The 24,137-nt window shown below is 39.0% G+C and overlaps 1 protein-coding gene across 1 annotated transcript in view; it reads left to right on the forward strand.

The window, feature by feature from the left end:
• Window positions 1-7,079: 7,079 nt before the first annotated feature.
• ARL8A (ARF like GTPase 8A) overlaps window positions 7,080-24,137 on the forward strand; it is a 42,521-nt gene continuing 25,463 nt past the window's right edge. The window contains exon 1 of the mRNA XM_083360581.1: window positions 7,080-7,496. Within this exon, the coding sequence (XP_083216707.1) occupies window positions 7,374-7,496 (123 nt within the window). The 5' untranslated portion in view covers window positions 7,080-7,373. The remainder of the gene's footprint in view (window positions 7,497-24,137) is intronic.

The following is a 24,137-nucleotide window of genomic DNA, read 5'->3' on the forward strand; positions in this document are numbered from 1 at the left end:
ATGCCATAAAGTTGCTAAGGTTTATACATAAATGCTTTGTTAAATTATTCAGTGAAGCTGAAACAAGAAGAGAAAGAGGAAGGAGGTGGAAGAGCAGGAAGAAGATACTGGAACACACATTTCCTAAAAAGCCAAAATTTCCTCATTCAGAATAAATTCTACCATAGCAATAAATACATTTTATTGGTGCAAACATGCACAAATTTGGAACACGTTTCTCTTGTGCAGAGTGGAAAAATTACATTAGCAATCTCAAAGCCATCATTCTGAGGACTAGAAGGTGCATCATACTTTCTAATGTGATTTGTCATTTATGTAATCCACCTACTTTATTACAGATGAGAAGGGGTTAGATCCCAAGAGTCTGCCATTTAAAAATGGGTTGAGGGCAAGTAACAACTGAAAAGAATGATGAAAGAATAAGGGGGTAAAACAGGAAAGCACATTCATAGGTTTCTTTGAAATATATATCCTTAAAAGGTAAAGGTAAAGGTTCCCCTGCACATGTGTGCTAGTCGTTTCTGACTCTAGGGGCCGGTGTTCATCTCCGTTTCAAAGCCGAAGAGCCAGCGCTTGTCCGAGGACGTCTCCGTGGTCATGTGGCCGGCATGACTAGACGCCAGACGCGCACGGAACGCTGTTACCTTCCCACCGCAGTGGTCCCTATTTTTCTACTTGCATTTTGACGTGCTTTCAAACTGCTAGGTTGGCAGAAGCTGGGACGAGTAACAGGCGCTCACTCTGTTACGCGGCACTCGGGATTTGAACCGCCAAACTGCCAACCTTCTGATCGACAAGCTCAGCGTCCTAACCCACTGAGCCACCGCGTCCCTATATATCCTTAGGCTTAGTTAATATTGCTTGATTTTAGCACAGTATGAACGTAGTCATGGCTTATAAGCACTATGTGTATGAACCCATACATTGTGACCTCTTCACATGCTATAACTAAAAGAACCATGACTTGCTGTGAATGCAACCTATGTCTGGCCTGCCTTTGCTGCTGTTGGCAGACTGCTTATTTATTTACGAATAGTCCACATTGTTGTGGAAAAAAGAGGTCTACTGAAAAATGAACCAAAGCAATGGAGAACTGAAACCAATTTTCTTTATTAAAATATCCTATTATAGTAATCACTGAGCTCCTAGCTAGCCAAACTGACCAAGAGCCCAACAATAAGATTATATAGTAGTATTATATTCTACTAGTTAAAAAGTGCATCAACAGCCATGAATAATTAATTACATTACAGAGACAAGAAAAGCCCTCAAGTCCGTATCAGCAATAAGTAGTCAATCAGCTTCAGTCTTGTGGCTGGCGCCTTGATCTTGTCATCAGTCCTGATCTACATTTCTTTTTATCTTATGGTTTCTTACTCGGGACCACTTTAAACTGAATTACAGTATTAAAGGCCATCATAAATGCCAACAGTTTTGATTCTATGTAATCTCCTATTGACCCAGGACACATGACTTAAACATAAAAATCGAAGTCTTAATCAAATTTACTTTTAAAAAATGTCAACTCCACAATTTATTGCCAATACAAAGCACTGTGGTCCTCTTTTTGGTTCTGGAGAGCAGATGAATGTCCTCGGTTTTGCATGCTGAGACAAAGCTAACAAGAGAAACTCGAAAATGAAGGAAAGTTTGACATTTTAAAAGGAGAGCAGTTCTTTCTGACACTACAGATTAGTGGATTTTTCCAGATCAAGTAGCCTGAATTCCCTTAGAAGTATTTCAAAGAATAATGGACAAGGTTTCCTGGAACCAATAGCATGTACGACTGTCTGTGGATATGTATACATATACAGTAGTCCTCAATCTACAGCTGTAATAGAGCTTGCCCATTATGGTCACAAGTGGTGACAACCCTTAAGTGCCATAGTTTCACTGTCCCTGAAGTCACAGTTAAATGAATGTGCATGTCATTAAGTAAGCATGGGGTAGCTCAAGGAATCCCATGACCCAGCTGGATCCATTAAGGAGGCAGACAAGCAGTAAAACGCCTAAACACAGCAGCAGTAAAGAAGAGCCTAGATTAGGGTCCAATGCTAGAGAAGCTTCCAAACAAACTGGGTTTCTGCTCTAATCAGCTGGCAATTGGGAGGTTGCAAACCTCACCTGGCTCTTCCTAGGCTTTGGGACATCCAGGCACCTGCGTGCAAAGGTGGCAACTTCAGGATGAGCTTCCCAAAACCTTTATCTTGCTCAAATCTTGGTTGATTCTAACATTTTCTCTGAAGTTTAACCAGCTATAGGGAAATCACTCCATTTCAATCCCTGAAGGGACTAAAGGTCAAGACTATTAGAAAAGGAGAAGGAAAGATTTTAAAGTTGGTTTTTTAATCAAGGTTAAAACAGATATGTTACCTCTGATACCTTTAATGGACTTTTGCTGATATCATTACTGAAATGATATGAAGCCTTAAAATTTTGTTTACAGATGGAAGAAGAGATTACATAATGTATTTTAAACTAACATTGTTTATACTTGTGATCAAGGGGAAAGTATATATTTATTTTTCCCATTTTGTCATAGTCTTTTTCTTTCTTTCCTATTTTTTCTTTTTTTGCACCTATTTTTCTTTTGCTTTTTAAATTTGAATTAGTTTTTATTGCTGTAATTGTAATTTTTAATGGTCACATGATTAAAACAACAACCAGGCTTCCGTTTTTACTTTGCTTTATGGTATTAGAAGGATACAAACTCAACAACCCTGGTCTGATGGGTTAGGGTTGGGGTTTTAAATATGTTCTTAATTATTGTTTTAAATTTTAAATTTGAGCATTATATTTAATTGTATTTTAACTTTTATATTCTGTTTTTATATTTATTGCCCTGTACACCACCCTGAGTCCTTCGGGAGAAGGGCGGTATAAAAATATAATAAATAAATAAATAAATAAACAATGGGAAATCCAGGCAATTGGGCAAATCTGACAGCCCTTTTCCCTACACTAACACCCCAGGGTGGGGATCGTTAGCAAGACGAGAATTGATGTTTGCATTTATATATATTGCAGAGGAAGGAAAGAGAATAAGCAGGCACACAATCAGAAATATAGATCAAAAGGAATGTGCTAGTGCTGTTTTTTTGTATAGCATCCCACAGCTGTAAGTGCAAGCTGCTTAGGACGCAAAAAAAAAAAACCCAACCGTTATGAAACTGATCAGGATCTTGTCAATTTCAGGCAACAGCTGTAAGTCTACTAAGCCTTCTGTTGTAATTAACAAGGCCACAGAGCCGTGCTTGTTAACTTGTAGTTAGTACCTGCTAGGGAGGAATGAGCTCAGGAAGAGATCATTTGTTTTAAGCAATCTCTCTATTCTCAAAGGTGGGAGGAAAAAAAAACACAGATCAGAGACTGGATAATGCATACTAACTGACTGCACTGGCAAACACCAGACTGAGAGAGAAAGATGCTGCAAAGATCTTAAATGCAGGCATTGTCATCATTGTAAATGTGAATAGTTGCTATCTGAGGTAGACACTAAATGAGGATTATCTGTTGCTTCTTGCTTTGGGGCAAGAAAAGGATTAGGAGCTGAGTGCTGGGAATGGAATACATAGTTTCCTTAGATGTGATTAAGCAAATGGAGAAGGTGGACCTGATTTCTGACTCATCCACAGAACATGTTCTAAAAATATTCTTTTTTAATTCAGCCACAATGCTACACTATTTGGAGGTTTTATAGTACATATACTTCTTAAAAATAACAAATTTCCTGTTTAGTAGCCTTAGTGAAAAGGTTACTTTGTTCTGTAAATTTAACCAGCGTTATTACCGCATAAATGTTGTGGAAGGATAATCCTTATTTTTCAAATCTTAAATACGCGTATCACAGGACTTTTATTCATAGCTACATGGATAATGTCATTATATAATAAAGGGCATTGGTCTTCCATCTGGCAGGGGTGTCAAACTCAATTTCATTGAGGGCCGCATCAGCATTGCAGTTGCCCTCAGGGGGCCGGGTGGGTATGGCCAGGGTGGGCGTGGCCTACTGGGTGGGCATGGCTAGAGTGCGTATGGCCTGCTGGGTGGGCGTGGCCAGCTCTACATCGTTCGCATCAAGGGTGCCTATGGGGGCCTGGGCAGGAGTGGGACAGATCTGAGGGTCTCTGGCAGAAGGAGGGTCTCTGGGCCAGGGCCAAGGCAGTGGGGGCCGTTCCCTCACTGTTTCCAGGATGGCTTTGCGGGCCACATGAAACCACTTCGCGGGCCGGATCCGGCCCCCGGGCCTTGTGTTTGACATGTCTGGGCTAGAGTCTTTAGACCTTTAAAACTACATGGAATGGGACCAGGTCATTTGATGGACCACCTCTCCCCTGTTATATCATCTACCTGTCCCATCAGATCTGGCAGGAAGGATAAGTTATGGGTCCCATCTGCTAAAAAAATCCATCCATTATTATATAATGACATCAGACCCAGGGGACCCTTTTCTGTCATGGAAGCTGCCGGAAATGATTAGTTCCGACCATATTAATCTTGTGGAAATCTCTCAAAACAAGGTTTTCCAGCAGCCTGGGCAATCTCATGGAGACAGGGAGCCTGCAACATGGCTATATTGTATTCAGATAGTCCTCACTTATTGACCACTCATTCAGCAACTATTCAAAGTTACAATGGTGTTGAAAAACGAGACTTATGATGGTCCCCAAAGCTGCAGCTGTTGTAGTGTCCCATGGTCATGTGATTACAATTTAGGCACCTAGCAACTGGTGTACATTTATGATGTTGGAGGATCTCACAGTCACATAATTGCCATTTGCAACCTTGCCAGTCGATGTCCAACAAGCACACTCAATCGGGAAGGTAGCAGGAATTGCAAAGTCGCAGTTATGTGATGACTGTGACTTGCTTAGCAACTGCAGGTGAGTTGCTTAATGATAACAGGTGGAACTGATGTCAATCAGCAAGCCACATGGCATTTCAATTTATGATCATGTCACTTAGCAATGGAGTTGACAGTCCCAAACATGATATTGGTCCGTTCTCTCACAATTTTATGTATATTTAATTGCTTCTAAAGGTTGTTTATACTTGTTTTTAACTGTTTGTTTTATTGTAGACTCCCCAGGATCACATCTGTGACATGGGCAGCTATATAAATTCAATAAATAAATAGAGTCAAGTGGTTGCAGTTATAATTAAGGGCAGACAATGTTATTTTGTCTAATTTTCTAAGGTACAGATTGATCAAAACTAAATTACAGTCTTCCTATAGATTTTTGTAGGATTTGGAAGAGGCAATGATCTCAGTTTTTCCCCCCAAGGGGAACAAAATAGCTATTTGCTCCTCCTATAATTAAAGCGTAACACTTCTCATTTGCACTAACTCAGATACAGATTTGTATTTTTATACAGTATACAAATCATTCAGGATTTAGTTTAAGACGTGCAGCTGTTAAGCTACTACCTTTTACTTTATCTGGTTTATGGACCTTAGTTTCTTAAAAACAACAAAAAAAGATCCCATAAAAGTGATTTCGGCTCTAAGATTTCCATAGTTCAAAAGATAAACTGTACCATGAATTTTTCCATGGTTTAGAACAGAAGTGTCTTTTGACCCGATTGGCAAGAGTGAAGAAAACAAGAGTTATAGCTGGAAGCAAAAATCAAAGGCTTTTGAAAAAATCATAATTTGAAGGAAGATATGCAATTACACTACAGGATTGGAGAATGAAATCTGATTAAAGCAATCTTTCAGATGGCAAATGAACCACAAAATTTAAACTGATTGATTCCACTTCATTTAGTAGCTTCTGCTATTTGTCTTTCTTTGACATTTCTCTAAGACAGATGTTGAAATCATCAAATTGTCACACCTGCAAACAGGTCACACCTATTTTTCAAAAACTGCTTGTTAAATTCATGAGTTAATGCTAGCCACATTTAAATTTTAGACCACTTGTTCAGATAACTATTCGTATTTGTTTACCATATATAAATCCTGCTTTTTCCCAGTAAAACCAGCCTTCTATCGTTAACCTTGTAAAACAGCATCAGCAATAAAATCTGACAATTGCAAAAATACTGTTCTCCATAAAATATAAAATCCATAAGCAACAGCAAGAAAAAAATAATCCAAAAGCACCAATTGTTAAAACCAGAATCCTAACAGGAAGCATTTGAAGCATAGATGAGAAGAACTGATCTGCATGTCAAGGGAGAGGGAATTCTACCAAGTATCCTTACTCCAAGGTCAGACTCCATAATAAACCTTTTGAAGAAGACTGGAGCTCGTGATTTGTAACATGAAGAAAATAGTTTCAAATAGATAGGACTAAATCCTTGGCACAGTGCAACTATCATAAATACATGCCAGTTGCCAAGCATCCAAATTTTGATCCTGTGACCATGGGGATGCTACAACTGCTCATAAGACATTTTTCAGTGCCATTGTAACTTTGAATTGTCATTAAACAAATGGTTGTAAGTCAAGGACTACCTATAGAATCTTTCAACCATTGTAGGTAGTTAATAAAGATATTGTGGTTGAGGGCATAGTAATGCTTCTGTGTTGGAAGCACAGTAGTGAAAGGATTTGCCAGTGACATTACCGTTAATCCGGAGACGCCCTTTGTATGCCAATGAAGTTGTCCACCAAAGTGGTACCCATTTATCTACTTGCAATTGCTTTCCAAACGCTGGGTTGCAGGAGCTGGAACCTGTGGGAGCTCACCCTGCCCCACTGCTGTAACAGGTCTCCAACTCAAGGCTGCCAATCGTTAGCCCAGCATTCTAACCTCATGAGCAACGGCGCCCCCTTGAGGGGTATCGTACTAACGACTTTTGAGACAACAATCCCGAGTCTTAGCGAGTGCTGCCTGAAGAACTGTGTTTTTGCACAACAGATTTACCCTTGATTAATTTAACCATGATTTATTCAATTACCCTAATTTCAGAAGGTCCCTACACGCCCGGCAAACCATAAATTAATCACACGGTTGGCTTCACACAATCCGCTGAAACGTGACTCGCTGGCGTGTGTCAGACGAACGCCAGCCTTCCTCAGCCATTGGCTCGGGCGGATCTTGAGCTTCTACTGCAAAGCGAAGTAGATCTGACGCCCGATTGCGCCCTAGGCCTCGATAGGAGGAATTGGGGTCTTCGCCTCGGCACCGAGTCCTCCGCTTCTCTAGAGGCCACTGCTGGGTTGGGCGCAGAAACCGTCGAGATTTAGCGGCTCCACCCCGGCCGGAGAACTGCTGACTGACCCCACCCATCACCGCTGCTGAGCGACTGGAGCTAGGCGAGCGAGACCCCGGCGGCTGTAGCTGCAAGGCCGGATCGTTCCGGGAGAGAATAAAGGCGCTGGGCCTGGCTGCGCTGAGCGATCGGGGCCGGGACTCGAAGGCAGGATGCTGGCGCTCTTCACGAAGCTTTTGGACTGGTTCCGGGCGCTCTTTTGGAAGGAGGAGATGGAGCTGACCCTGGTGGGACTGCAGTACTCGGGCAAGACCACCTTCGTCAACGTGATCGCGGTAAGATGCCGGGTCACGAGCATCACGGCGGGGCCCGGGCGGGTAGCACCGAGTATTCTTCCCCAGGCCGGTACCGTCCAGATGGGTATAGGTGTAATGGGACTACAACTCCCAAGATTGCCAGTTGGGCCTTCGGATACATACGTTGGCTGAGAGTGCTCGTGCCGTAATCTCGGGGAGTATTGGGAGGGCACCATGTTGGGGAACGTCGGCCCCGATGAAGGCGCTGCCACCTCATGTTTGGGCATCATCTCTTAGTCTTAGCAGGACGGAGGCCTTCCTCCGCCCGGGGAATGAGAAAAGCCCCCCTCCCCCATCAGATCTATTCTTGCAAGGAAAACGATCTAAGGGGACATTACTGCTTTCCTTTTCCCAGTGATGAAATCCTCCTTTTCTCTTTCTGCAAAAAAGGGTAGTTGCTCTCCTTTCATGCTATTCTGCCCTTCCACGATATCAGTGGAAATAGCGTATGCAACACGAGCAAAGGCCACATTACCCACCACCCCACCCACCGTTCATATATAGGTGGTGGTCCTGAGATGCGGAAGAGATCACAAAAAGGAAAAAAAAACACGTTGCATTTTGTTTTTAAATTAGCTTCAGTTCTGAATGTTCTCTCTGCATTTGATCTGTTTGATAGCCTTCTGCTTTTGTGGTGTGTGAAATGTACATTTGAGTCAATTGAGTGGGTCCGGGGAGGGTGGTGTTTGGCAAAAGGATGCTGTTTCATCTTCTGTGGTGAATGGTAATTTTATCTCCATCTTTTCAAATCAATATGTCAGTTAACACTACGTATGTTCATGCATCTCTGCATGAGTGATCTTTTATTTTAAGCAAATTTAACATTACAGTAGGATTTGCTGTGAAATATCTTGGAGGAATACATTTTAAGAATTTGAGGAAATATCTTTGAGGAATATATTTTAAGAATTTGCGGAAAGATAACTGGCTGCAGAAAATATATTTACTCTGGATATTTTGACTTCCTCTGCCTTGCATTTCCTGCCTCTTATATGCATCTGCAGTAATGCCTTGAAAGTACGCATTTATGGAAAGGACCAAGGAAGATGTTACAGAGCAAATGGGATGAAGAACATTGACCATTGGGAATACTGATAGCAATCCAAAAGCTTTCTGTCCTCAGCTATGTAGCTATCCCTGCATATTTATTCCTTCATATTTACTGACACTGTTGTCTGTCAATTGTGAAACTGAACTTCTTTGATCTTATCCTCTTCCTGGGAAGAAAACTAAAGCATGGATCAGACGAGATTCACATTCACGTGGCAGCTTCTCTGAATACTGAGCATTTTTGTTGGTGGATGACAGAAAACAGTAGACATGAAGATTGCACTGTCCTACTGTATTTTCCCATTACTGTAGTTTTAATGGAGCCATTTTAAGAAGCAGAAGTAGGGACAAGCTCATAGTGCTTCCTTTATTTTTTTTAAACCATGAGTGGCATTTTTGTGTTTTTAATTGATATTGTAAATAATTTATTGTAGCTAACTGAAAACTCAAATTTAATTCTAAATTAAAACTTATATTTTCAGATACTTGATTTTGAATAAAATATGTGCTCTAGAGTTTATGCTAACTGGGATTCTCTCTTTTGTTACTACTTTGTTTGTTGTGGGAGAATTTGTAGTTATTGATACATAATCCCCCATTTCAGTGTTGTTTTCTGAATACTGGAGACATAAGTGTATAAATTGATAATATGCTAAATAGGAAATTCTGTGAAACATGATATGCCTTGTTACTGCTCACTGATTCAGCACTGGCTACTGGACAAATCTTGGATATGGCAAATAATTAGTGAAGATCCCTGCCATTCCTTGTTTTGAAGATAGAAACGTATACCTTCAATTTTTAACGTGCTTTGTTATTAATTTTCTTTCCTATACTATCCCAGGCATTAAAAATCTTATTTTCTTTGAACTTAATTGTGATTCATGATGACTTCATGAATATGTCCATGTAGTTTTCTTGTTAATCAGATAGAGGTGGCTTGTCATTACAATACTTTCTTGACAAAGTTTCTTCATTATACAATCTACCCTGCAGCTCTGGGATTTTCTGATAATGTGTCATCCAAGTATTGGATATCAAGTTGGATAAGTACTACTATCTAGCTGACACCTTAGGATAAATAAAATACCCATCTCCTTTTATCTAAGATAATGATGAGAAAAGACAAGTAGTCTTGACTTATGACTATTTGGAGTTATGATGGCCTTCGAATGGGTACTTGACGGCTTGTAAAGCACTTCTGCCCTTCATAAAATATCACATACTCACATGCAGGGTCATGTGACCACAGTTTGGGCACATGGCAATTGGCTTACCTTTATGACTATGACCGTGATTTGCAACACTAATGGATTTGCTGAACAACCTCACTGTTCATTTAATGTGGTTCACTAGGGCAACTGTAATTATTCATTTCACAACTGCCCAATATGGTTGTCTCAACTTAGGACTGCAACAACTTAATGATTTCCAGTCCAAATTGTGGTTGTAAGTTCAGGACTATATTTAATAATTATTCTCAGTGTAACTGAATGAGTTTCTCTGCCCATTAGTAGCTTGAATTAAACGTAGTGAAGTATATTTCCAGGCCTTGTTTGAGATAAGTTCGAGCAAAGTCTTTTACTGTCAAGATAAATCCTTTCTTACCAGTTTCTGCAACTTGTCAATTCTTAATATTTCCCCCAGTTATATCAAAAGTTTAAATCTGGTTATTATGAACAAAGATTTTATTAGTTTGTATTCTGAAATCGTACAATTTTTTAACCTTCTCATTTTTGGCTACTTTTTCAACAATTTCTCATCACTGGCACATGATTATTTTTACATATACTTTACATATATTCCAGTGAATCATTTTGACTGTGTTGTTTTGTTCATTACACTCAATTTTGACTGTGCTTTGTTCATAACACTCAATTTGTATGATCTTACTGCATGAGCTAAATTTATGATCTACTGTTTCTTCTGCTTCTTTGCACAATCTGCGCTTTGAATCATTTGATTATTTTTCATTTCTGACCTATTTTATCCTACCTTTTTAAATATATAATTTAAGGCAATGAAATATTTAATACTCCTGCCTCCTATTTCCCCATAATGACAATTCTGTGAGGTAACTTGGGCTGAGAGAGAGTGACAGTTTTTAAACTTATCAGACAAGATCTCTTCAAAATATCTACTAGAATAGATGGTATTTTAATATTTGTTAAATACATAACTAGGAGTAATATGATTGAAATTAATATCGAGTTGTCTTTAAAAATCTGATGTGGGTGTAAAGCGAAAATGTGAAAGTGTGGATTGAGAAATCCTTGATTCAAGGCACTCATCCATTAATGTATTGGATAATTGGCCTTGGACACATTAGTCTGTCTATATTTCCACCCGTATTGTACCAATGCTATGATACTGATCCACCTTACAGATTTATTGTAGAGTTTATAAAGAGAATGTATACTAAATACTTAAAATATCTGTTGTCCAGGAATTTTCTTCCTCACATAGCAGATAAGAAAAATAGCAGATTTTTCCATTGTATGTCATAGTTATAGTGGTGTTAATTTCTGGTACAGTTATTAATATTATTATTGATGCCTTATCTTGCCTGATAAGAACATATTTGCATCTTAGAGTACCATGATTTTTGTAAACATCAATACCAATACAATTGCCATTTTGCAAATCAGGCTGACTGTCCTTGGATGCATGTTCTCTCAAAATCTTCCCAATAGTAACAGACACTTGAGAACTGCGGACTCTTAAGTGATGCTATACAGATTTTTCCTCTCAATGTATATAGTTGCTTTGTATATACTTGTGTGAGGGGGGAGATCAGGGTTAGAGGTTTGTTTGGAAAAAAAGGAAATTTTCTGAGAATATTTTATATTCCATGGAAATGTAACTGAAAGCATGTTATTTGTGAACCTAATGATTTTTGTGGCTAGAAAGCAGTCTTTGCTGGGTATTGTAGAATTTTTTAAAATGTTATAAGTAGGACATGGAGAATTTTGAGTAGAATTTTAAAATGTTAATTATGATATAATTAGTAATGCATTTATAAGTGTATTTTAAGTAAACTTGTTCTGTCTTTTAAAAAGTAGCAAATGAACTATTTTTTACAAATAAAAAACCTTCATTTCTCAGTATTTCAGGTTTTGCTCTTTGAGCATCTGATGTCATTGTGTTTGCTATCTGTATGCCCAAAGTTTTCCAGGAAAACAGACTGAATAAGTCTTGAATGTCTAATGAGCAGAGAGCTTCTAGTAGAGGGGAAAAATACAGGCTGATTTTTAGGCTCATCTTAGAAACAGTCACATCTGGACACACCAATATAAAAAAATGTTCCCCCCCTTTCTTTTTTAAAGCAATGCATCCTTGGCCTAGGACAGGGCAGGAGCCTGATAAGGCAGTATCAAATAGGCCTTGGGGTAGCTACATCCAAATACCATACAGGGGCTAAAAGCTTGTGGTGAAAAGTAGGTGGTGAAGCTTTTCATAATTATAACCCCTTTCTCTGTGGCTGTTTTTGGGGAATAGATGTAACAAACTGGAGAGTCAGTTTGGGTTAAGGTAATGTAGGAGACAGTGACGCCTTAGCCATGAAAGACAGCTAATAACTTTGGGCCAGTCACACTCTTTCAGTCCAACCCACCTCACAGGATTGTTGTTGTGGTAAAAATTGGAGGAGGAAGTTGTGTTGGATATGTTCACTGCCTTGAGTTTTTCTAAAAATAATAAGGGCAGGATACAAATAAAATAAATACCGGTACTTTATTTATTACATTTGTATCCTACATTGCCTTCAAAAAATAACTAATGCATCTGTACCATCCAGAATTTTGAGGTAGAATGATATACATATTCTATAAATAAATGTTTTTGACTCTTACTTTAGAATTCTTTGAGGTAAGTTAAATTGAAGGATAGTGATTGATCTGGTGTGTTATTTTTATTTATTTTATTTAGAAAATTTATATTACCACCTACTCGCACATGGAGACTCAAGGCAGCTTACATGGATATAAAAACACCTTATAAAAGAAATAATAATAAGAAAAATAATAAAATAATAATTCCCCACCCTAGCGACAACAGACATTCATACTAGCCATTTAATGGGCTCCATCCCGCTCTGGGTTCCCCAGGCCTGCTGGCAGAACTACATCTTCAGCACCTTCCAAAAGTGTGTTGGAGTAGGGGCCAGTCTAATCTCGGGGGGGATGATGTTCCAGAAAGAGGGATCCATCACGGAGAAGGCCATTCTTCTGGGTCCTGCCAGATGTATGTCCTTGGGGGACGGGACCCGCAACATTCCTTGCCTCCCCATTCTAGTGGATCGGGTTATACATTAGCTGTAGTTTTTCGAAATTGCCTGAGAACCAAGGAATAACGTTAAGTTCCTAAAATTGTAAGTTGCCTTTGTGGGAGGGATACTAAAAAAAATTCACTCAAGTGAAGTTTAATTTCATGTGAACAAGGTTTTTTTTTTTGCTTGTGAATGATTACTTTGTCTTCTTGTAGTTTCGCTGAAACCTGGAAGAGCCTTCAACCAATGGGAGCAATCTTATTTCAGATTTTATGCTCCTCCATTTCTGAAGACTCAGCTGCAGATTTGGGATAAAAAGGAATAAGGGAAATATCTTTTGGTCATTGTTGCTATTTCAATATCAGGTAAAAAAAATTGGCTACACCCATTTTGCTTTTTAATTTTACTTCCTCTCCTGCTGTGAAGATAAAGACAAGGAAAAACAATAGCAACAGGTAGAAGTGCCATCCCAGAATGGGTAGAAGGTCACAAATTTATTTTTCTTTGAATTAGAGCTGATTTGGAGTAGGAGGAGCTGTGTAGATTTTACCTCATAAAGGCACGTATAACTATGTAAGACTGAAAAATGAGCTTTGCACAATAACAGTTATCGAGTAGACCAGACAGGAAACATGACCAGATAAACTAATTCTACTTTATTGTAAAGTTACATTAACAGAATCTTGCAAATCTGAAAATACACTTTTGTCAATTTCCTTTACAGCCTGAGAAACCAAGGAGGGTCACTTAATCATAATCATAATAGTAAAGTTGGAAGGGACCTTGGAGGTCATCTAGTCCAACCCCCTGCTCAGGCAGGAAACCCTATACCATTTCAGACAAATGGCTGTCCAGTCTCTTCTTAAAAACTTCCAGTGTTGGAGCATTTACAGCTTCTGGTGGCAGGTTGTTCCACTGGTTAATTGTTCTAACTGTCAGGAAGTTTCTCCTTAGTTCTAGGTTGCTTCTCTCCTTGACTAGTTTCCATCCGTTGCTTCTTGTCCTGCCTTCAGGTGCTTTGGAGAATAGCTTGACTCCCTCTTCTTTGTGGCAGCCCCTGAGATATTGGAACACTGCTATCATGTCCCCCCTCATCCTTCTCTTCATTAAACTAGACATACCCAATTCCAGCAACCGTTCCTTATATGTTTTAGCCTCCAGTCCCCTGATCATCTTTGTTGCTCTTCTCTGTACTCTTTCTAGAGTATCAACATCTTTTTTACATCATGCTGACCAAAACTGGATGCAGTATTCTAAGTGTGGCCTTACCAAGGCATCATAAAGTGGTATTAACACTTCATGTATCTGGATTTTATCTGTCTGTTAATGCAGCCTAGCACTGTGTTGGCTTTTTTGGCAGATTGTCCACTAGGACTTCTGACACTCTCGCCCTGCCCACTATCTAGATGTGGGCTGTGCTTTCTCTTACCTGACCCTTCCCTAGACAGCATCTCTGAGAAGCCCAGGGTTTTTCTCATGTACTATTACAAAAAGGCAGTTTGGTCCAGAGATGATGAAAAGAGTGTGAAATAGGGGATGGATTTGTTTTTGAGAAAATGGTACCAATGGAACTTTCAGAATTACATTTCAAAATAAATTTTAGGCAGAGGTACCTTAAAGAAAGTGAAGTGAAGTAAAGATGTGAAGATAAAAATATGTGTATTAGTTTTGCTATGATATAATACATTAATGGTTGATTTTTATGTGTGTGTTTTTAAAGTTTTCATTGTTTTGTAGTATTTTTAGGCCCTTATATTATCACTACAACAATTCAAGCAGGGGTTTGTGTCAGAATGTTCCATATTAGGAAGTGGGAGATGATTTCAACATCATTATGCAAGATATAACCGTTTCTTTGCTTTAACTGGCAGGCAACAGATTCTTACTGCTTTTTCTAGTATTTAAATTAATTATATGGAATGGAAGCAAATACAATATTGCTTCATCCAAAATGATCACATTTTAAACCCCAAATATATAATATAGCATCAGGAATAAACAAAAAATGTGCATATTTTTAAAATTCTAATTTATGATCACACTTTCATTTTCTTATAGAGGAGTCTCTTGCTTGCCTGGTCATTTGAACAAGTTGTACAGTACTGAGATGGATGATCACAAACCTGACTCCTCTCTTCTGCATTACAGGTAGTCCTCATTTAGCAACCACTGTTAGAATACACAACTTTGTCATTAAGTGGAGCAGTTACAAAGTGAAACCAAGACTGTGCTTATGATCTTACTTTAGCTTTCCATTGTTTTATAGATCAGAGGTTGTAAATAAGGGGCTTGGTCATAAAGTTACTTCATCACTGTCATATTACTAGATAGACTACTAAAGTAGCTACTAAAGTAGCTAAACAAGACAGTCAACCTTGCCATTCTCTTCTACCTCAAGTGTAGAGCAGTATTGGCAGAATAATTGCACCTCTGGTCCTTTAAGATAAGAAAAAGTGGCATCTTTCTCTTATTAAACTATTTTTTTACACAAAGACAAAGCCATGTGGGACTATCCCAAGTCCTACTACAGGGATCTCCAACCCCCGGCCTGTGGCCCACTACTGGGCCATGGCCTATTTGCAACTGGGCCACAGGCGAGTGCACACACATGCAGGTCAACTCACATGAGCAGTGGGTTGGTGCACACATGCCTGTGCACAGCTCAACTTGAGTGAGTGGCAGGCTGTTGCACGCACGCATGTGCACAGCTAAACTTTCAGTCAAGCTATGTGTGCGTGCATGTGCATGGTGCCTCCCCGCTTGTGCGAGTCAAGGTGGCCTGCCACTCACGTGGCCCGGTTCCCCTCTCTCCCCCCCCCCCAGGCTGGCAAGCTGCAAAGGTAGGGGATTGCTGTCCTACTAGGATAGCTGTGGATTGAGGTATTTGCAGCCTAGGGAAATCTGCATGCAGGAGTCAGAGCACTTTCTATGCTGACTCATTCTAAAGCCATTAATCTTTTTTCAGAAGAAAAAATCAAAAAGCAAAGATGAAGATAGCAAATATAAGCAGACAGGGGATATAGGGGCAGGAAAAGAGTAGTTATGCTCAGTCAACTTATATACTGACAAAGCTGTTATAATGCTCAATAGGAAACTGCACATAGGACTACATAAGCAGCAGTTTGAAAGTCTGCCATGTATTTACAGTAATTTCAGTTGAACTCTGCACACATATAATCTTCCAAGTAATTTATTAATGAAGCTATTATTTATATAAAGTTACAGACCTCTTCCCTAAACCCTGACAGTGCTATAGCTACCAAAGGAAAGATTTCCTCATCTTTCAGTGAAGAAATTAAAGTGGAAAAAAATTCTAAAGGATTCCACACAATGTGTGGAAAATTCTGCCCCCCCCAATATAAAATATAGTAAGGAAAGATAGTAGCCAAGATAGTCACTTTTAGTAATGTCTTAGAAAATACAAAGGAGTGTTCTTCAGCCAAATGAAATGACTACAATCATTTACTGTAGTTTCCGGCATATAAGACTACTTTTTAACCCATGAAAATCTTCTCAAAAGTCAGGGGTCGTCTTATACGGGTGCTGAAAATTTAGGGACAGGGCTGGCTGGAAAACCTGGAGTGGATCTCCCATTTAGTCTGCGCAGGGAAAGCGGGACCAATTGGAGAAGAAGCTGCAGTCTGTGATTTATTACAGGCTGGGGTCTGGGCGTCTTTCCTTCTAAAGTTGAAGAGCAGCTGTAGTATATCCCAACTTGAAAGGCAGGTGGGGAAGGCAGCAGCCAGAGCAGCGGCTTAGCTCTAAGGACACATCTGACTCAGGAACTGGGCAGGCTGGCTGGAAAACCTGGAGCGGATCTCCCATTTGGTCTTTTTTTTTAAAAATCCCATTTATATCCTGCCCTTCTCCGAAGACTCAGGGTGGCTTACAATTTAAAGCACAAATCAATGTGCTTAGGAATAGCCTTCATTCTGTGTATATGCCTGTTTATTAGGGCTTTCACCACCACCCCAGCAGCATTATTACAAAGTCAGCTTATTGCCCCCAACAATCTGGGTCCTCATTTTACCTACCTTGGAAGGATGGAAGGCTGAGTCAACCTTGAGCCTGGTGGGATGCAAACCTGCACTAATTGCAGGCAGCTGGTGTTAAGGCTCTGCGCAGGGAAAGCTTTAGAGTGAATTAGGAAAAATGAAAAAGTGAATTAGGAAAATAGGGAACGGTTGCTGGAATTGAGTATGTGTAGTTTAACTAAGAGAAGGGTGAGGGGTGACATGATAGCAGTGATCCAATATCTCAGTGGCTGACACAAAGCAGAGGGAGCCAAGCTATTCTCCAAAGCACCTGAAAGCAGGACAAGAAGCAACCGATGGAAACTAGTCAAGGAGAGAAGCAACCTAGAACTAAGGAGAAACTTCCTGACAGAACAATTGACCAGTGGAACAACCTGCCTCCAGAAGTGGTGAATGCTCCAACACTGGAAGTTTTTAAGAAGAGACGGGACAGCCATTTGTCTGAAATGGTATAGGGTTTCCTGCCTGAGCAGGGGGTTGGACTAGATGACCTCCAAGGTCCCCTCCAAATTATTGTTATTATTGTTATTATTGTTATTATTGTTATTATTATTATTATTATTATTATTATTATTATTATTATTATTATTATATTATTATATTTTAATCCACTTGCACTGTTTTATGTTTACATGTTTGATGACAAACAGCCTTATGTTTATAAGTGACAGTTTTCCTACTAAGCACCTGCATGTCATAAGCATTTGAATTAAAATTACCATATTAAAATCAAATCTGATGTTTTTAAATTTTTATTTAGTGTGCGTTGGAAGAGGGGTAGTCTTATACGGCGAGTATAGCCCAAACCCTATAATTTAACAGGAAATGTAGGGGGTCGTCTTATACGCCCAGTCGTCTTATACGCCGGAAAATATGGTATTGGCCTTGCCTTTGAAACCTACTTTTGCTTTTGAAGTTGCTTTTGAGCCTGCAATTTTAGCAGGCAGGACCAACTAATAAGTTACTAAGGATATAGAAAACACAATTTTAACATGTAAACATTGTCAGCTGTTAATGGGGGATGAGGAGAAGGCTGCATCAAGAGAGCAAGTTCTTAAAGAATGATTAGTAAGGCATTTTAATTCTACATTGACAGGAAAATTATGGATTACTTCTGGTATTTTCTCTCCTCAGTCATGTCTACCCATCCTTTTAGATCTGGCAGGAAGGGCATGCTCCAGGTACTATCTGTGAGGAATATCATTTATCAGGACCCAGGAAGAGAGTTTTTCTGTCATCTTCTGGAACATCATCCAGACATTTGTGTCCCCTTGCAGGATGGCATAAAAGAAGGCCACTTGGCACACTGCCTGCTCTCTTTCAGGAAAACAAGGGCATGATGGAGTTGGGGACACCTAAGAATGTGGATCCAGCAGGATGGAAAGGAGGCCCCAAAGATCCAGCTGGGTGAGATGGAGGTGGGAGATAGGCAGATGGGGGCAGTTGAAGCATCCCTGCAGTTGGTTGCAAGTGTGGGCGGATTGCCAGGCACCCTAATTATGATCATGTGATTGCAGGGGCATTGCAGTGTCTAACTTCAGTCCCTTTGTTCACTGCCCTTGTAACTTTGAACAGTTGCTGAACAAATGGTCTTAGTCAATGACTATCTGTAAATAAATAAAGTGTGGCTGTGTCTTGTAGCTACTTTTTTCTCGCAATTTGGATTTTCCCAAATAAACTTTGGCAATCAGAAAATTGAAGTGAAATTCCGTGTACAGTACTTCGGAAAAATGTATGGAATCCACAATGAAAACATAAGAAAATATTTAATAATTCAATCCTGACACTGCCAAATCTTATTTATTGCTGGGTTGTTGCTGTTGGTTTTTTTTGTACCCTGACTCTTAGAACTGAATACCGCAGTTTATTGATTTAGACATCAACTTACATAGCAGAAATCTTGCTTTGTCAGAGTTAATTTATGATTTGGATTATGATTTGCAACTACTATAGTACAAATAACAGATCATTTTGAATACCAAGCAATAGTTAAATTTTTTTTCTTCTTTGATATGATTAGGAAGTTTTTAATATGGCAGAAATTAAATAATTGTTTTTAAGTATAATTTTAATTAACAAATTGGAAATAAAAACAAGAAATACAGGTAGTTCTCGACTTAAGATTGTTTATTCAGAGACTGTTTGTAATTACAGAAGCATTGAACGAAGGGACTTATAATGTGTACCTGAAATTATGGCTGCTGCAGCACCCCTGCAAGCATATGAACAAAATTTGGGCACTTGCAATCCAGCCCCCTTTATAAGCAACCCAAGGGCTGCTGCACCCTCATATTCTCTCCGTTCCACTTCGCTGAGTTCCAAAATAGTTCCCATATCTGAGATGGCATAATCCGGCCTCCGTTTAGGAAGGCTATGCAGCAGATTGGCTGTTTCTCAAAAGAGATTGCAGATCAATGCAAAGTTTACATATTCTAGTGTGTTCTGTGTGATGTTAAACTGCATGTCAGGTGGATAGTTTCATATGCAAATTTTATAATATGTCCATCTCTTCTTTTGAAGAACAGTTGGCATAGTGACTTAGAAATTTCTATTTCCATAAAATTGATTAATTGCACAATTATATCTGAAAAAGAGTTAAGTTCCCTGCAGTCCTTCTCCTGCCTGCAGTAGCCTGAGAGACTGAGTAGCCCTTTCTGTATATTTTCCTCTCTCTCATGCTTGTCCTCAGCTGACTGCTGTGCAGGATCAAAACAGTAGAACTATCATGGTTGTGCTATTAATTAAGCGTTAATTAGACATCTATTGTTCAGTGATATTTCAGTGCCATTCTGTTTTAATTGCACAGATAAATTATACTTGCTCCCTGTAATTTAAGCTAGTAGATATCCTAAACATATATTGCTAACATATGTTAAACAGATACATTGAATCTTTAAGATTACTTAAGATAAGATTACAATGCTTCTATTAGCTGGTTGTAATCTAAGTGGCTGGGTTTTCCAGCTACCAGCATATATAAATTCCTATAACTTTGGAGACATGTAAAAGAAAAGGGAAAATTTATAATTAATTAATATAGTCACCCATCTTGCCAAAGATGAGCCTGCCAGTACACAACAAACGGATAAAAAACTTTGTATAAAAACAACAATATCAAATATATCACTTTAAAAGGTAAATATTATTAAAGCAGAGATACATGTCCTAGCTGATATCAAGGGCTTGAAAATCTTAGCTGCTAAAGAGTTTGAAATAGGGATTTAGTCCTAGGCCGAAATGATATGAGTAAACTAGTACTGTATTGTCAGTCTCTTCAGGGCATCATACCAATAGTGGCAAAAATTCCCAGTAAATTATTGCAGCCCTAGAAAATCTCAATTTGAAAATTTCATTAAAGGAAATCTATATCACAGCATATATGGATTATATAGAGCAGATTTGGGAATCCATTTTGTCCATGTTAAATTCAATTCTTGTAAGTTTTAGTCAGCATTTGGATGATCAGGAATAATAGAGTCATAATCCAGTAGTTCAAAGAACTGGAGGCTTTTTAACTTCTGAAATAATGCCTTTTTATTAAATTATTTAAACTATTAAACTATTAAAAGGTTATTTTTAAAAACAGGCTTGTAGCCGTAAGAAAATTCTTGGATTACTGTACATTCATTGTCTGTTGTCACTGATTCTATACCAGGATAGTTTTTGTTTATCCTCATGGTTTACAAAGAAGATTATCTTCTTTTGTATTGAAAGATGGTGTGAGGATTATTATTAAGAGATTGCACACCATGGGATTCTGCTATTGCTTAAGAAAGGCTTCTGTGTATGTATCAGCATACAGTGGTATTTGATACTCATCTTTAATTGGTTCTGGGAAATGCAATGACTACCAAAAATGAGTACCAAACAAATTTTCCCATAAGGAATAATGTAGTGAGTCATAAGACAGCCGACACCAACAAGTTCTAGCTTGTGCATTGAATGCCAAACAAATGATGAGTGCTGGGACAAAATTTTCTCATCAAAATATGTTGAGTATCAAATTTGATGAGTTTCAAAACAGTTGAATACCAAGGTACCACCGTATGAGCTTCTCCAAAAGGAGGAGACATTGATTGGGCCTTTCCCCCACTTCAGTCAAGGAAATAAATGGCAGGAGAACCTTTTCTTGGTAGAGCATAGTTGGTTTCTTCTGCTTCTTCAGGGAGAACAATCCCGTAGAACCCGTTTGTTGACTTATAGCAAAACTGCATGTGAATTAGTAGCATAAAGTTATAATTTTAGCATACTTGCTACTTCATCATCCTCTTTTCGAAGCTCTTTCTATTATCAGTAAATGACTCAATTAAAAGATAATTATTTTAGGGGAACTATCTGCTTTAAGATTGTGAGCATGAATTCAGATTTTTCACAATTAAATCCAACAGATTGTGTTCAGTTTGTTGAATAGAAATACTTTGATAACATTTATCCTATGGGGGTGACTGTACATGAGGAAGTGCCCTCTAAATGAGCACATCTAAAGGGAAAAAAGGCCTTATGTTTATTACCTCTCTGACATGGTTATCTACACTGAATTTCATTTATATAGAAAGGAATAGTCATTGCTCTTAAATGTAATTGCTATTTTGACTAAACTATGTGTTATTTTGCATTATTTTAGAGAGGGTTAGCTAGATGACTAGCTATTATGAATTTGTATTGTTTTGTATGTCACCTCAAATCTGAACACTTGATTGACAATCCTAAATTATTTGTAAACAGCTAGAAACGTTGATAGGCTTTATACTTTCCTACCCTCCTGACATTCTCATACATGTTAAATAATTCTACACATTTGGCAACTATATTTTTGATTTCTACAACTTTATTTAAGTTATAAATGAAACTGAGGAAAACCCTGAAGGCCTGTCAGTGTAGTCTTCACTCATTTAATCACGTGCACTCTAGATTGGAATGTTATGACATAATGACACTTTTGATGTAATAAGTTTCTTAGTCCTAAGGATGCCAGAAGTTTCCACACATATTTCCAGAACAAAATGTAATGCAGTTTGCCAAAAGTGAGTGGGAGTGTTTGTGATGGCCTCCTTGGAAGCTTCCCCTGGATGTTTCCCTGAATGCCAGCTTGGAGGAGGATGAGCCAGTCCCAGGCATATCGGAGGGGAGGGGGACGTGGCAGCACGCCTGGAGGTGGCTGATGTTCCCAAGACAGGATCAGCAGGCCAAGCACATTGGAGCAGTTGCAGGGGGAATGACCAGACAAGCAGCTGTCTGAGCATGGGATGGTCAAGACACAGCTGAGACCTCAGGAGGAGAGAGCATGCAGCGGCAGTAGCCAGCGCAAATGAGAAGGAACTGCCTCCTCTACTTGATCCAAGAATACCCAGACTGGAGAAGAGGCAGGAGCAATGGTGTTCAGCCCAGTTACTCGTGAGGTGATAGCCTTGCCCCTCTTGCTGGACTGCACCAGGCTGTGGCTATTTAGCAGAGCAAGATGCTAAATGCTGGGAACAACATGTCCATTTTAATGCCTGTTGATCTTCCTGACCCAGATGGTGGACCTAGACCCTGGATTCATGCCATGACTCTTGGAGCTATTTTCAGATTTGCCTTGCCTTGGAATTTGATGGTGGACTTCGGTGTGTGTGAATCCAGCTTTGTAGATTCATGCGGGAGTCATTTCAGAACGGAGTTGGGACACGCATGGGTGGGGGGGGTGTTTCCTTGTTGCTGGATTGGGATTCCCTGGGGAAGACCCTTGGAAGGCTTGAAAGCCTCAATAAACCCCTTGAATCTTCTGTGGTATGTGTTTGTGTGTCAGTGGGAGCAGGATAGTATGCTCCTATAACATTTTTGGCTTCGGTCTGCAAAACCTAATTAGGGTTATGCAGTTCTTACACTGGGTGGCTAATGTCACTGTCACATTCAGGGACCCCAACCTTTTGGGGCTAGTAAGCACATCTAGAATGTTAAGAATATATAGTAAGTACTGTTGCGAAGTCATTGCTATGGAGGGCACAGCTGATCATAAAGCAGTTATTTGAAAGCAAGTGCTCTCTTTCACACTTTCTAGTCCCCAAGAGCTCTTATCTTTTTTCTGGAAAAGTGGGCACAGTTCCAGACAACTAAACTCTGGGCTCACATCATCTGATTGATATAGGACACATGTGAATCCCACTATTATAGTTGAAAAAAATATGATGCTGGAAGCTGTGTCACATTTGAGACCATAAATAGCAAATATCATTTGGAAGTGTCCGTTGTAATACATAGAAATAAAAATATGTTGCATTTCTGTAGCATGTTACAGCTAGCTGCCAGTGCTTCTCTGCATGTCCAGGTATATTTTACTTCCTTACAATTTGCTGAACATGCTTTTATTTTGGTATCACCTGCATGCCAAGGATAAATCATCAAGGGATATGAATAGTTTGTGATAGCTCTTGAATTATGAAAGTTATTTTGCCTGTTTAAATTTGGAGTATATTTTTGGCTTCTATTTAGTAACTCATGCAAGGACAGGCAGACTAATCTTTTTGGCTTCCAATTCCCATAAACCCTAGCAATCTTGGTGAATGAAAAAGGACTATGAAAATTGTAGTTCAGAAAACTGGGCATAAGTGTCTTGAGTCTTTCTAGTACTGAAAGACAGTATACAATATGTTTTTATTTTCTCTTGTGTCCTGATTTAACTGCTGTGGCATTTTGACATTTGGTTTTATATTTCTTCCTTTTATTTTCTGTGTGCTTTAAACCATTGCTGTAAAAATTAACATATATTCATCATACATTATTAAGTTTCTTTAAAATGGTCTTTGGCTAAAATTACAAATAAGAGAAAAATAAATTGTTCAAATGAATAATTTTATATGACCTCATATAAATGGGCTAAACTGCATAAAATATAATAGTTAGGCAGCTATTTCAATCATAAACAATCATAAACAGTTTAATTGCTATTGGAATGTAATTTGCCTCTTGCTGGTATAAAATTTGGTTATAGCTAATGTATAATACTGCTGCCTTTGGGCAACAGAAGTCACTGAATTAACCTGAGCTGTTAATTTCTTAGAAGCCTGATCGCTGTGGCCAAATATTTAAAATATTTAACTTTTTCTAGTTCATGGGAGTTTATGCACTTGTACCCTACCTTTATCTTTTATTGGAAAAAACTAAAAGTTTGGATTTATTGTAATTAATGACCAGTTGTTCCTCCTCTTTACAATAGGATGCCTTCTCTCTCTCTCTCTCTCTCTCTCTCTCTCTCTCTCTCTCTCTCTCTCTCTCTCTCTCTCTCTCCTCTCT

This window comes from Vipera ursinii (genome assembly GCF_947247035.1).
Source record: "Vipera ursinii genome assembly, chromosome: 3".
In the NCBI taxonomy this organism is placed as follows: domain Eukaryota; kingdom Metazoa; phylum Chordata; class Lepidosauria; order Squamata; family Viperidae; genus Vipera; species Vipera ursinii.